General features: G+C 44.0%; 1 protein-coding gene across 3 annotated transcripts in view; it reads right to left on the bottom strand.

Annotated features, from left to right (window-relative positions):
• The window catches only part of MMUT (methylmalonyl-CoA mutase), a 55185-nt gene extending 42128 nt beyond the window's left edge, over positions 1-13057 (bottom strand). The window contains exons 1-5 of one of the 3 annotated variants that reach the window (XM_075201288.1): positions 12934-13057; positions 3183-3608; positions 2275-2642; positions 1352-1509; positions 468-639 (exon numbers count right to left, since the gene is read on the bottom strand). In XM_075201288.1, coding sequence (XP_075057389.1) covers positions 468-639; positions 1352-1509; positions 2275-2642; positions 3183-3608; positions 12934-13042 — 1233 coding nt within the window. In that variant the 5' untranslated portion in view covers positions 13043-13057. Of the gene's footprint in view, positions 1-467; positions 640-1351; positions 1510-2274; positions 2643-3182; positions 3609-6155; positions 6236-6315; positions 6434-12933 lie in introns of those variants that run through there. The other 2 variants (XM_075201289.1, XM_075201290.1) reach the window with 2 other exon arrangements.
• Positions 13058-14556: the final 1499 nt, after the last annotated feature.

The raw sequence follows: 14556 nt of genomic DNA, 5'->3' as shown, positions 1-14556 counted from the left end.
GCTGTTTCATTGTTCATGGAAGAGAGCAACAATCATGTAACGTTTCTGGATTCTGATGACGAAAGTACTATCAAGATAATCCAAAACGTTTTGCGATTGTTCCTGTTGTAAATGATAATATATAAAGGACTAAGGACACCTGTTGTGAGACTGTGTTTCCTTTATTTATGAATATTTGCACCATAGGGATCGGCAGACCACCGCAAATGAGTAGCTTGAGCGCCAACTGTCTAAAGAGCTGTCTGTTAGTCTGTTAGACTAACCATTGCTGTATCTGTTCCATGCACAGAATACCAGAAATACATTAATGTATATAGCTGGGATTCAAATATGGTCAGAAACTAGAATCTCTCTATTCACTATACAGATATGTATTGCTGGACATTTACATAAAAAAAACTCTAAAAGTCAAAATACTCCAACGCACCATGGAGAACAGAGCTCAGCATCTTACGTTGCGCCCTCACCTGTTCAGTAAGAGACCAGCCGGAGGTCTGGCAATGCGCCCGTAGTAACAAGGACTTCTGATCCTTGGGCTGGAAGTTCTTCTCTATCAGGTGAGCCCACAGCCTTCTGCCGGCTCTCATTTTAGCTATTTCCATGAAAAAATTCATCCCGATGCCCCAAAAGAACGACAACCTTAGGGGGAGGCAAGAACATTCAGCATGAAATCATCAGATGAATGAATCAGAAACTAGATGTCCGGTGCCCTAGTGCAGGACTAGGTCCAACGAGGTTCTAGTACACGGTGCGCCTTACACTTAATCACCTGCTTTGTTTATAGCTTTGCAGTTAGAAAAGTATCAAAGAGTTTTTACATTTACTGAGCTCAAAAACACATTTATCGTTACCTATATAACGGCAATATATCCCCCAGTGTATGTATAATTATACTAGTTACACACTGGCTGAATCTGCCCACAGGTGGACTCATTGGAAGAGAGACAGCTGCCCGTAGCTACTAAACCCATGCTGGCATGGATATAATAATAACTGCTATTGCAGTTACTAATTCGCCCTGTTCCATATAGATCATTAGGATTATGATCTATTAGGAAAAAAATAGGGGAAACCGCTTTAAATCACTTATGACTCCCAAAGGACCCCCTGGGATAAAAAGAAAGGGAAAATAATTGTATATAATATATTTCTCTACATAATAAATACAAGTGATTTGCATAAGTTTGGCCTCGCCCCCGCAGCAAAAATGATGCTCTCGTGTCATTGCGTCACGGGGGTTGAAGACAAAATTGCGCAATTCAATGCGACCAGGGGGAAAGAGTAAAAAGTTGGCAAGTATGGGCTACATCACTTACTATGGGGTCATATGTCTAGGTTCAGCGATACTTACCTGGGTGCAAATTCATCAATGGTCAGACCAGCTTTCAGCCCTGTTCTACAGTACTCCAAGCCATCAGCTACCGTGTAGGCCAGTTCCAACACAGCGTCAGCCCCTGCTTCCTGCATGTGGTACCCGCTGATAGAGATGGAGTTAAATTTTGGCATGTGCTACACAGAAAGTGGAAAATACAAGTGTTTGTATGACTACACCGGAAACAATGTAAACAGAAACTATAGACAGCATCATCATCACCATTTATTTATATAGCGCCACTAATTCTGCAGCGCCGTGAAGAGAAGAGAGAGAGAGAGAGAGAGACTAGGGTCAATTTTGATAGCAGCCAATTAACCTACTAGTATATTTTTGGAGTGTGGGAGGAAACCGGAACTCCTGGAGGAAACCCACGCAAACACGGGGAGAAAATACAAACTCCACACAGATCAGGCCATGGTAGGGAATTGAACTCATGAGCACAGAGCTGTGAGGCAGAAGTGCTAACCACTAAGCCACCCTGCTGTCCACATGGGCCCGATTCATCTTTGAATGAAATGTGAACGCAACTCGCGTTTAAAATAAAACACATGTAACTTAAACGCAGGTATGCCCGTATTCAATTACAAGCAGAACTCAAGATACATTTCCACTTGAAGCTGGGTATAAGTAAAATATCAGACTGCAAAACATCACATTCATCTACAAAATCCTACTATTTATATTCATGATCAGGTGCTGTTTGGGACTGCTGGTCAAAGTTTTCTTACAGCGTCCCCAGTGATTTGGGGATGTCCATATTGATGCTTGACTTTACCCTTAGGAGGTAAAACTGATACCTGGAGTCCTCACCATGATTTCAATTGTGACATTTAGTCCACTTCAACTTCTTATCTACTCCAAGGATCTAGGTCCACAATAGCATTAATAGGGAATCTCACCTGAGATGTGTACTGGAAAATATCAGCAATGATCCGCATGGAAGGATCTGGGGGAAATATATAGGTGTTCCTGACCATAAACTCCTTCAATATATCATTCTGTATAGTACCGGTCAGCTTCTCCTGGGGAACGCCTTGCTCCTGCCCAGTCACAATGAACATGGCCAGGATAGGGATGACGGCACCATTCATGGTCATGGAGACAGACATCTTCTCCAAAGGGATTCCGTCAAACAACATCTTTGTGTCCTCTACTGTGTCAATGGCAACCCCAGCCATGCCGACGTCTCCATGAACTCGAGGGTTGTCCGAGTCATAGCCACGATGAGTAGCCAGGTCGAAAGCAACAGATAATCCCTGCTGACCAGCTGCAAACAAACCAGATTAGTTAGTAACAGACCACAGAAGGTATGGTATGCTGGAGAAGGTCTGGAGTTTGTCGGGTGTATTAAATGACATAAAACTGCTTTCAGGGATTGAGTGAAGAAGACACAATACACGCCTTATTAAAAAAACAAAACAAAAAAAAAACCTCCAGCAATTAATACAATAATACAAGAAGAGGTCTTAGCTGCAAACATTTGCAAATATATTTATAATTCTTATTTTCAAGATACCTCCACCAATGGAATGGTTTCAACCCAAATCAGCGTACCAATATTGCACATACATTTAAATTGAGAGCCAGATTAAAGTTTTAGGGTTCTCTCTCAATTTGGAAAAAATAAATAAAAAATCAATTACCATGTAGGATAGGAGCAATGGCAGTAATCAATGAAATCGGCTTATTGGCTAGACAAGTATTAAAAAATATAATAATTATATATTATAGATGGTAGATGAAGCTCATAAATTGGGTGCAACATTTTTTTTTAACTGGATAACCACAACACATAGAAAGCACTCACCCTTTATGTTGTCTCTGTAGAACTTGTTGCTCTCCTCCACCGTGCTGAAGCCGGCGTACTGTCGGATAGTCCAAGGTCTGTGAGTGTACATGGTGGGGTATGGACCTCGGCTGAACGGTTTCACCCCTGGCAACTCTTCGGGCAGCTCTGTGGTGTCCCTTTTGGTGTAGAGAGGCTTTATCACGATACCCTCTGGCGTGTGCCACCTCAGGCTCTCTGGGTCCTTGCCTTTCAACTGTTTCTTGGCCAGTGCTGCCCATTCTGGATGTAGAGTTTGATGGTGCCGCCTCTGTGCGGAGTTGCACCGGCTGAGCCTGAGGAGGGCTGGCAGCTTGGTGGGACCAGGGTGTTGGCTTCCCAGCAGCAGGTGCTGCACTGTCGCCCTCAGCATGATTTGAGGACGACCAGATGTCCAAACAGTTGGAACTAGCAGTTCAATAGAGAAGGGATTAGAGGATGAGGTTTAAGCCATGTGTTTAGGTACAACATTGTGAACAAAGTGTAAATGACTGATCATTGTCATTATATAAGGAGAAAAAGCAAGTTCTTTAGTATTCATATAAAAAAGTGGCATGGTTGTAGTAGGTCCCAGAAAAGGACCACAGAATGGCTTATTTTTAGCCAGCAATCAAAAGGTACCACATTTTAGACACACTTTTTTTTATTTTTTTTTAAGCAAAAGTACATGTTTTTGCTTCTTAAATGGATCTTAAAAAGATCACTGTGACAAAGATGTCATGGTATTTGAGAAAATACATTGGCCCTTGTAGGATTGCAGGCACTTACCGGCAGTGTATGGCACAAGGTTATCTCATTACAAAGACTTATAGAATAGGAGCAGTTTCTCACAGCAGCAAGTAAGCCAGGCCTGGTTAACCTGTGGCTCTCAAAGGTGTTGTGAAACTACAAGTTGCAGCATAATTTGGTAGAAAATAGCTAGCAATAGCAGGCAGTGCATGCTGGGACTTGTAGTTTCACAACACCTGGAGAGCCACAGGTTGGCCAGGCCTGAACCAAACGATGTGTTTTTTTTAGCATCTTCTGAGTGGAAGCGTTCTCTCGTGAGACAGGGGAGCAGCTTTTCTCCTCTCTCTTCAACATGTCACAATTCAGCTTATATAAATGCTGACTTTTCTGGTATGGCATTCAGTTTTTGTCATGTGACATCACCCTCAACTTGTTGCATTGGTTAACAAATCAATGTTAGCACACCAGATTAGCCCAACACTCTCCATCCAGCTGCTGGGTGAATGCGGCTGAGACACCTCATTCGGAATTCGGATCATCGATCCATATGGAGGACTACACATGCGGCTCATAGTCAATGCTGGCTGAATCGTAATAGCAAGAGTATAGAGCACGTTGGCTTAGTGGTTAGCACTTCTGCCTCACAGCACTGGGGTCATGAGTTCAATTCCCGACCATGGCCTTATCTGTGAGGAGTTTGTATGTTCTCCCAAGTTTATGTGGGTTTCCTCACACACTCCAAAAACATACCAGTAGGTTAATTGGCTATTAAATTGACCCTAATCTTTTGGTCTGTCTGTATGTTAAGGAATTTAGACTGTAAACTCCAATGGGGCAAGGACTGATGTGAGCGAGTTCTCTGTACAGCGATGCGGAATTAGTGGCGCTATATAAATACCTGATGATGATAGAGAGAGCACATAGTGATCATGGTCTGTTCAGCGTGCATTATTATCACATGCGTGTTGGGAACTGTAAGAGATAAATGTGTAATGTCCTGCAGACTGTAACTTTCCTCTCCCAGACAAACAAGGTCACTTAGGGAACAGCATAGAACAGCTGCCAGCAGACCAGTGTTAGTTAGTACATGGGGAACTGATGTCTGAGCTCTAAGAAAGAAAAAACTGCTATATGTGCTCAATTTAACAATGTTAAACAGCAAAACTGTTGTCATTAAATGAGGTTTATTTCAGAATTGTGTCTTTACTCTCAACTGCAAAATATTGTCATTCAAGCAAAGACATATATGTTTTGTTTGCAGCTCTAGATGTAACCCTATAAAAAGACTTTGCAATTTAGCAGACGCTATAGCTTGCTTATTCTCATAGCCCTGCATACAATTAACTTAACTTTATCCCTGATCCAACGACTGTCATTTGTCCAGCACAGAGCTCTGAGGAACACACAGCATGTGTATTCCTCCATATACATAAGATAAGGTTGCATTCAACATGCAGCTGAATATAGATCAGACTGGATGGACAATGGGTATATCCCACACACTGTGTTTTACTTGTCTTTAAGGAAATGTCCTCCGAGACTTTTATAACCACATTTGCTCCAAGCTAGGCAAGTTTAATTACAAGGTACAGGGTATACTATACATTGGAGAACCAGACACTTTTAGGAGACTGTAGCCATATAGGTCTATCTATGAGACCCAAAAGAGGGACAGCTCAGTGTTCTCCCCAGCACCTATTTCCCCAAGGAGCCCACCAAAGACTTATTATAATAGAATACACCATTGTTTCTCTCATTAGAACAGGCACTATGTGAGCATTACAGCCAGCAGTGCATGTTAGACCACTGACCACCAGTCCTGGCAGGTGTGGGCAAAGACCTCCAACATTTTTCATTATTATTGTAAAGTATTATACTGTTCCCACCCAGCTGCTTCTTAATGCCACCCTGCTGGCAACATTTTCTGGGGAAAACACTGCAGTTTATGAAAAAGAGGAACAGGGATTATTTGGATGCAGAAGTGTCGGTTAGGAAGAAAGGAGGATCACTGTATTTGGGTTTAAAAAAGAGCACAGTCGTGGGTAAAGTATTTAAAAAGTATCATGCAGCAAAGGTAATGCATTAATTGAACATGTTGAAGAATACAATAAGGAATGTACACAAGAGCTTGCAGTCTGTCTGTGTACATTTCATATAGCCACACTCTCACCCAGCAGAAACCTGCATTCACAGTAACATCATTTACAGCACTTCTGCACACATCACCTTGTTTACCAGACGAATGACTGACCAACCAGTATTGAACAGAGCAGGGGGTGTGATCCTGAACTTGAGCTGGACATGTATGAGCTCTGTATTCAGTATGCTGTCTCCCCCAAAATACAACAGTGGGGGCAGCTCTGGGCAGTGACACTGACAATCTCACCTTTGCAGCAGTGTTCTGGTAGCTGTAGAATGTCAGGAACGGCGCTAAAACTACAACTCCCAGCATGCTCCGCTCTGGAGGCTGAAACGTCACTTCCTGTGTTCTCGTCACATTCACCACCCCTAGCAATGAAAGCATTGTTCTTTGGTTCCGGATAACATTCCATCCGCTGTGTTAATTTAGTGCCTAGCGACGCAAATCGACAGATACTCAGGAAGGTAAATGTGTACATCAGGTTTAGGAAACCTGTGACACCCAGCTTCTATAGCTATCAGTCCCAGCATCTACTGACAGGGGATGTTAGAGCATGCTGGGGCTTGTAGTTCTACTACATTTGGAGTGTCACATTCAGACTGTGTATGACACAATGTATGGAATATTTCACCAGATTGAGGAAATTGGAAGGGAAGCTTCAAGCCGCCTATTTCTGAACTTGACGCAGAGGAAATGCACATAGCAGTGCAGCTTTACCAATATTTCACATACATGCGTGCATAATAATTTGATGAGCGTAATTGCTGCAAAATTTGACGAGGCTGAAGTTAGCTTCCTATTCGGACAGCTTCTTATTCACTTCTTATTCATGCTCCAGCTTCTTATTCAGAAAAACTTATTTTTAAAGGATTAAATCAAGTTGTATCACTGATATCAGATTAACACTAAAGGGCATCCCTTATACAAACCATACTTGCCAACTCTCCCGGAAAGTCCGGGAGACTCCCGAAATTTGGGTCAGTCTCCCAGGCTCCCGGGGGAGATGGCAATTCTCCCGCTTCCCGGATTTCACAGAGAATCGCGTCATTTGACGCGATTCTCGGTGAATCACGCCATTTTGGAGGGCGGGACGAGGCCAGTCACGTCATTTTGACCCCACCCCCGTGACGCAAATTACGTTTTCGCGGGGGGCGAGGACAAAATGACGCGAATGGCCTCGTCCCGCCCCCTCCCGCCCTCCAGTCTCGCAAGTTTCCGGGAGTTGGCAACTATGATACAAACTGCAATAGTATTTATTTAGCCTGACCCAACAAGGTTTTGGGCATGAAATCGGGGGGGGGGGGGGGGGGGGGCAAATTGGGCAAATCTCCATATTTTATCATTTTGAATAAGCTGCAATTTTGCAAGGGTTGATGTTTTTATTAAAAATTGCAACTAAAAGTAAATCCAGTATCACTTTGTCCAAGATAAAATAGACTATATACATTATCCAAAGAGTAAAAAGGACCAATATGAACAACAACTTCACACACCCAATTCTACTACAATCCCATCACAAAACAACTAATACACCACTTCACAAATATAAAAAAAGACAAAAAAAAAACACAAAACAAATCAAAAACTTTCCACGAGAGAAACATGCCAACCCTTAGCATAATACTTTTCATTACCACAACCCAGCCACCAATCTATAATACCACCCACACATCCTTTAATGTCAGGTAATGAAAGCAAACTTTAAATGTATGTAAACCTTACTAAAAAAAAAGGTTTCCACAAAATCTATTAGTGATAAAACAGGATAGATAGCCAAGAATGGAGAGACTGCCAGGTGTTAGCTACCACTTAGGGAGGTCTCAGCCCCCGCCAAAGTCTACCCTAGCTCACAGCATCCATCCAGCCCCTCTCCATTTCCTTTATTTTCCAAACCTCGTGCAGAATACTATCCACCACCTCACTACAGGGAAGGATTTTGCCCCTAATGGACACTAAACACCGTGCGCTCCATGTGTAAAACCTAACAACTACGCTAACTAAAAAACGAGTGCTTAAATCAAAATCCCCACACCTTGTGAGCACTCTATACACCCACTCAGGGTAACTAAGCCCCGAAAGACACGGAAGGCCTAAGGCGTGGGACACTCCCTTGTAAACCTCTATATTAAAAGGACACTGAAGCAAGAAGTGGTCCATTGTCTCCACCTTCCCATGACATTCCTCCCGTGGACAACCACAATCATTGACAGCCCTATGCTTCAGATTCCCCTTAACAAAGAGCCTCCCGTGAAATGCAAGCCAAGTGAGATCTCTAAACTTCAGAGGAATCCGCTTGTAATTCACCAAAGACAGACCCTTCAAGCTCATATCACCTGGGCAATCCTTTAGTAACAGGGGAACATCAAAGTGAGTACGCAAAATCCTCCTCTCCAACACCCTTCTAGAGGAGTTTTTTGCCTCGCCCACCTCAATCTGCCATTTCCTTGTCACCTTTAAACCCTGAACCATATAGGCCGGGAGGTATCCATGCTTAACTCGAAGACTCTACGGGACCCCCATCCAACCATGCGTTGAGAAAGGGGTGCACCCAAACACGAAAGCCAGCTACCCACCGAGGGGGAGACTCCAAAAAGAGACTCCCGAGATGAAGCTTCAAAAAGGCAGTACTAAAGAACAGCACTGGGTTTACCATTCCCAGGCCACCTTCATCCTTCGGTTTGTAGGTCACATTTCTCTTGATGAGGTTCAACTTGTTCCCCCATAACAACTGACCTTGACCCTTAATGATTCTGGCAACAGACATATGTAACTGACGTACAAAAAATTGGGATCAAGTAAGTCTTGATCAAATCAATCCGTTCTCTGTAGGGCTGCTTCCACTTCTTCCAGTTATCCACCTTAGTGGCGGCATCTGCCAGTTTCAATTCCCAATTTTGCTGGGCATAATCACCCGAACCAAATAGAATGCTTAAGATTTTAACCTCTTGACTGGCCTGAGGGAGCGCATCCAGAAGGACAAACTGCCGTCCTACCTCCCCTAACCAGAGAACTTCACTCTTTTCTTGGTTTATCTCTGAGCCAAAGCCTCAGAATATTCGCAGATTAGATTTTCAATGCCACGTGCCTCGGCCATGTCTGACATGACTACTGTGACATCATCAGCGTAGGCCACCACTTCAAGGGAACATCCACAGCAAGCTGCACTCCCCTCACTGCACCGTTCTCAATCCTCCTGATAAAAGGATCAATCGCAAATACATAGAGGAGAGGGCTCAAGGGACAACCTTGTCTGACTCCAGATGACACCGCAAAAGTAGGACCCACCCAACCATTTACAAGAGAGAAGCTCTCGGCCTGCCTATAAATGGTACGCAGCCAATCAACCAACCTCACTGGCAGACCATACCTCTCAAGAAGTGCCCATAGATATTCATGATTGACACGATCAAACGCCTTAGATTGATCCAGCGCGAGAAGGTACTTACCCCACTTCTCAACCCTGCACCGCTCCACGACCTCCCGGATGCCAAGGACAGCATGCTGAGAAGTGGAAAGCAACAGGCCTGATACTTCCATAATCCTGTTAAAAATGACCTTTGCCAGAATCTTTCTATCTGAATTGAGAAGAGCGATGGGGCGCCAATTCTCAATCCTGGATGGGTCTTTCCCCTTGGATAGCAAAATAAGGGCGGACTGCCTCATGGAGGGAAGGAGTAACCCTCTACCCAAGCTCTCATTAAAAACCGCCACTAGGTGTGGGGCCAGGAGGTCCACAAAGGCTTTATAAAACTCGGAAGTTAAACCATCCGGGCCTGGGGATTTCTTATTTGATAAACTATCAATCGCCCTCCTGACCTTGTCCACCGTTATCTCAGAATCCAAGGGATCAAGAGAAGCCTGATGGTCACCAAGCCTAGACACGCCCCTCAGAAACCGTTCCATCTTCTCTCTGATAAGTACCTTCCCAGACAAAAGGCCAGAGTAGAAGGAGTGCACGACTTACAAGATTCCCCCTTGGTCTTTCCGGAGGACCCCTCTGTCATTGCGCAGTTCCCTCACCTCCTTCGCATCAACCGAACTCTTACAGTTAAAGTAGGGATCCGGAGAGTGGTACTTACCGCAGTCCCTTTCCAAAACCAAAGAGGCATAACGGTCATACTGGCACTCTTTTATCTGGGATTTTACCCGTGAGATTTCCCCACTATCTCCACCCTCAGAATTTAGGAAATCGAGTTTCCGTCTCAAGGCATGGCAGACGTTCTTTTTTATCCAATTCCTCTGAACCACAAGTTCCCTAAAGAACCTCCGAGTTCTTCCTTTGAATTCCTCCCACCACTCTGGCCTAGCCCAACCTGTGTCTAGAAGTGTTTCTTGGGTTTCAAGAAAGTCCCTAAAGGATTGTCTAACCTCCTCATCTTCCAGAAGGCTGGAGTTCAGACGCCACAGGCCCCTGCCTTTCTGAGGGGTGTCTGAAGTGTTCAAAGACATGCAAAGACAAACGTGATCCGAGAACTCTACCGCCATCAACTTTGGAGTTGATGTGACAGAGCTCCCTTTAACGAAAAACCTATCTATTCTTGACCTACTTCTACCTCTAGAAAAGGTGAACCCCGTGAGGTCTGGAGAGTGACGAATATGCACATCTACCAGCCCAGCCTGACTTACCATATTAACTAAAAAGCCTGCATCATAGCCCAGCGATGTCCACAAGCCTTCCCTATCCTCTAGCCTAACAATGGTGTTAAAATCACCCCCGAAGACAATCTGCCGGCCCGTAAAAAGGTAAGGTTTAATTTTCCTGAAAAGGCATTTCCTGCCCCGTTGGGTCTGTGGACCATAAATATTTATCAACCTCAGGACCTGCCCTCTTAGGGAAACATCTATAACCATACATCTGCCCATGCTTATTTCTATAATCCGCTGAATGGTTACATGCCAGTAAAAAGGACTGCCACTCCACTGTACGGCTCGGCCGCAAGAGACCAATAGGAGGGACCTCGCCTCCACTCCCGTTTGCATTTGTGGAGGTCCGCGAGGCGCCCAATCCTAGTCTCTTGCAAAAACAAAAAATCAACCTCAAGCGTGTTGAAAAAATCAAAGGCCAAATAACGAGCTCGATCAGAACGCACAGATGCCACATTAATGGTGGCAAACTGTATGGGTTGGGGAGCCATCATTAAAGATTATAGGCATGGGCATTGCCTTCATTACCTCTCAGCATTATATTACCTAACACCTATAAGACCTTTGACCCTATCCCCGGATCCTGTACACCATCACTTCTGGCCAGAGAATCTTCTGACCGAACCACACCGTCAATCCCAGAAATTGTCCCCCCGGGGTCCTCCCCTTCTGGATATATTTCCTCTTTGCCCCTTTGCCCTAGTTCTCTGCGCTTTGGGCCTCAGGATCAGCTCTGCACCAGCAGTACACACAATTTCCCCATCCTCTTCATCACTAGACAGGGACAAAAATCTATTGGCCAAAACAACTGGTTCAGGAGAACTTGGACTCGCCCTACCCCCTTTCTACCAGCTTCCACCTTTTTCCATATCCTCCTCCCCACCTTCCTTACTAGTACTAGGCTGAGCTGAGCCCACCTTTGACCTTGGCTTAGGCTGCGGTTTCTCATTCTGTAGCTGAACAGACATCCCATACCTAGGTCTTGGCTGAGGCTTAGATTGGAATAAACCCTGTTTCCTAGGTTTTGCCTTAGGAGGCCTCCTCTCTTCTCTCTCCACCTCCTCAGCCCTTTCCGCTATCTCAGCATCAGATTCCCTATTGTGGTGTGCGCGGGGACAGTTGGTGAAAGAATGTCCCACTTCACCACACAGGTTACATCTGATTACTTTACAACCTTTTGCTGTATGTCCAAGCTCTTGGCAATGCGCACACCTAACAACATCACAATCCCTGCTAAAATGGCGGAAAGAACTGCAGCGATAACATGTCCGGGGCTGGCCCGGATAGAAGCACTGGATTCTGTCCCTGCCTATATAGGCTGCAGATAGAAGGTGTACTGGTCCAGAATCCAGTTGCCTCAGGCTAATAACAGCCATCCAGGCCCCACCCCAGACGTGCCTCTCTGAATCTGGAACCTTAACTAGAGGAGATTCCATTACAGCATACCGTTTTACCCAATAGAAAAAGGTCTTCCACTAATAAGGATTTGTTGCGTACTAATATAGTCATTCTGATGTTATTCTGCTTGGTAATGGCTGAAGCCTCATAATCCACACAAGGGGACACATTCTTGACACTCCCCCACCGTGCCCAGAAATTCTGGAGGCCATAGGGGGTCTCAAAACTTAGGTCATACTCAGCTGTCCCCACTGGGTGAATACAGGCAAAGAGATCCTTGGCCATAGTACCCCTATCCCCTATCTGGTGGGGAACCCTCCCCTTTCTATTTTAGTTGGACTACATTTCTTCTATTTGGTGATCTTCCCAAATTTGGCTGTGCTGGGGCTGAATTTTGCCCCCCAGAATTCTGGCATATGAAATGTATGGCTGCTTTTCCTGACCTCCCCCTCCCCCATCGTTAACCCCTTCACTCCTTATTCCTCCACTCATACTCTTATTCCCCTCCCTAGCCTTTGTTTCCTGCTCATTTTCTAAAGAAAAAAGCCAATAAGTAATTTCAGATTCCTTAACAGAAACACCCATTTCCAACAGGCTATCAGTCACTTTTTTTTATTCTCGTTGGCACATCCCAGTCTGCTTTTAACTTGTTTCTGGCTGCTAGGCAGTCCTTGGTCACCATACGAATTAAATTACTTCTCAAACTGAGGTTAGACAAATTAGCATCATTTGCACCAGGCATGATATCACTTTTTGCAACATTTTCATCTGAAGCAGTCTCCATTTGCACAAGACTGCCTGAGTCCCCTAAGGCTCGCACACCTATGCTTAGTGCATCTGCTTCATCTCTGTCATGTCCAGGAAAGGGGATGCCAGCCTTCTCACATATTTTTGCAACAGCTGCAGGAAAGTCTACCACAGCCAGTGACATTTCTGCAGACACCCCCTGAATCTTCCTGTACTGCGGCTGCAGATCACCCCTTGCAGATTTCTCTGTGGATGTTATCGGCTTGGGAATCCCTTTATTCAGTGCCAGCTGGACTATGAAATTACTGCAGGGATTTTCTCTCTCTCTTCCTCTGCTGGATGTTCTGTGAATCACATGCTGACACACTGCTAGGCTCAGTCCCAGATAGGATGAGGTCACAACCTGGAAGTGCTCTCCCTGCTGCATCCATGTTGCCAGATCCAGTTTTCATGCTGCCAGAATCTTCCACAGCTCCCCCTGACTGCACAACCGTTTGTATACTGTTTTCCAATAAATGAATTTGTTCTAAAGTCACATTGTCTGTATTTTGTACATAGTCTGAATGAACAGGCAAATTAGGTGGAATTTGTGATCTCTGTGTACTCTGAGAGCTTTGCATGCCTGTCACTGATTCTTCCTCTGCACTTGTAGATTCAGCTTCCTCGCATTTATCCAGGCACTTAGTAAACACACTGTTGCTTCTTTATCTTTTTGCACACTCTCCAGTTCTTTTATTTCTTGAGGAAAAAACTGCTCTATTTGAGCTAAATGCTTTGTTTCTTTTCTTTTTAAGCAACAGTATCTGCTCCTTTAACTTCTCCACCTCACTTTTGGCTACTTCTAGTTTACATTTCACTTCTTCCAATTCCATGGTATCACCCCAGTCACCAGAAGCACCATTCTCCTCATTATTTTCACAGTCAGTGTCCATTACAGAGACATTCTCTGCTGAAATTGTGGACTCTGTCGTGTTGTTATCTTTCTCTTTATACTGCACCGTCTCTCCCAGTATTACATCAGTACCTTTAGCCACCGCAAAATCTTCTGGGGCCTTAACCCCCTTTTTCTTTGCTTGCTCGGGCTCGAGTTCTTCCTCCAGGTTTTACCTCCCCAGATTTGGGGGGCTTCTTGCAGCTAAAATTTAAAGGGGCGATGGCTTGTAAAGGCAAACTTGCCTTTACAAGCCATCGCCACTTTAAATTTTAGCTGCAAAGATGCCGATCTCCCGCGAGATGAAAAAAACAGACTTTGATACATTTACCCCATGGTGTTTGAACTATTTTGCCATTCAGAACATAAGAGAAAGCACCATTGACATTTAAATTATTTGGGCAATCATTATTTATTGATTAAGGGGCAAAATTAATTTAATATTAACTTATGGAAAAAAAAAATCATTATATTAAGGGGACAGAATTATTTATTATATTATTCAGGCACTATGTAATGCCAAAATATGCATTACATCCACCATTAACAATCTGTTAATATTATTATATATTCACATTTCCCACATAATATAATGCTATAATAATGTTCCCTTAAAAAATATATAAAAACAAAATTTTCTCATAAGTTAATATTAAATTAATTTTGCCCCTTAATTATTAAATAATGATTGCCCAAATAATTTAAATGTCAATTGTGCTTTCTCTTATGTTCTGAATGGCAAAATAGCTCGACACTCACAACCCACT

Source organism: Mixophyes fleayi, chromosome 3, assembly GCF_038048845.1.
Source record: "Mixophyes fleayi isolate aMixFle1 chromosome 3, aMixFle1.hap1, whole genome shotgun sequence".
Lineage (NCBI taxonomy): Eukaryota > Metazoa > Chordata > Amphibia > Anura > Limnodynastidae > Mixophyes > Mixophyes fleayi.
Note: the sequence above shows the minus strand (reverse complement) of the source record. Positions and strands in the feature narration are given on the sequence as shown.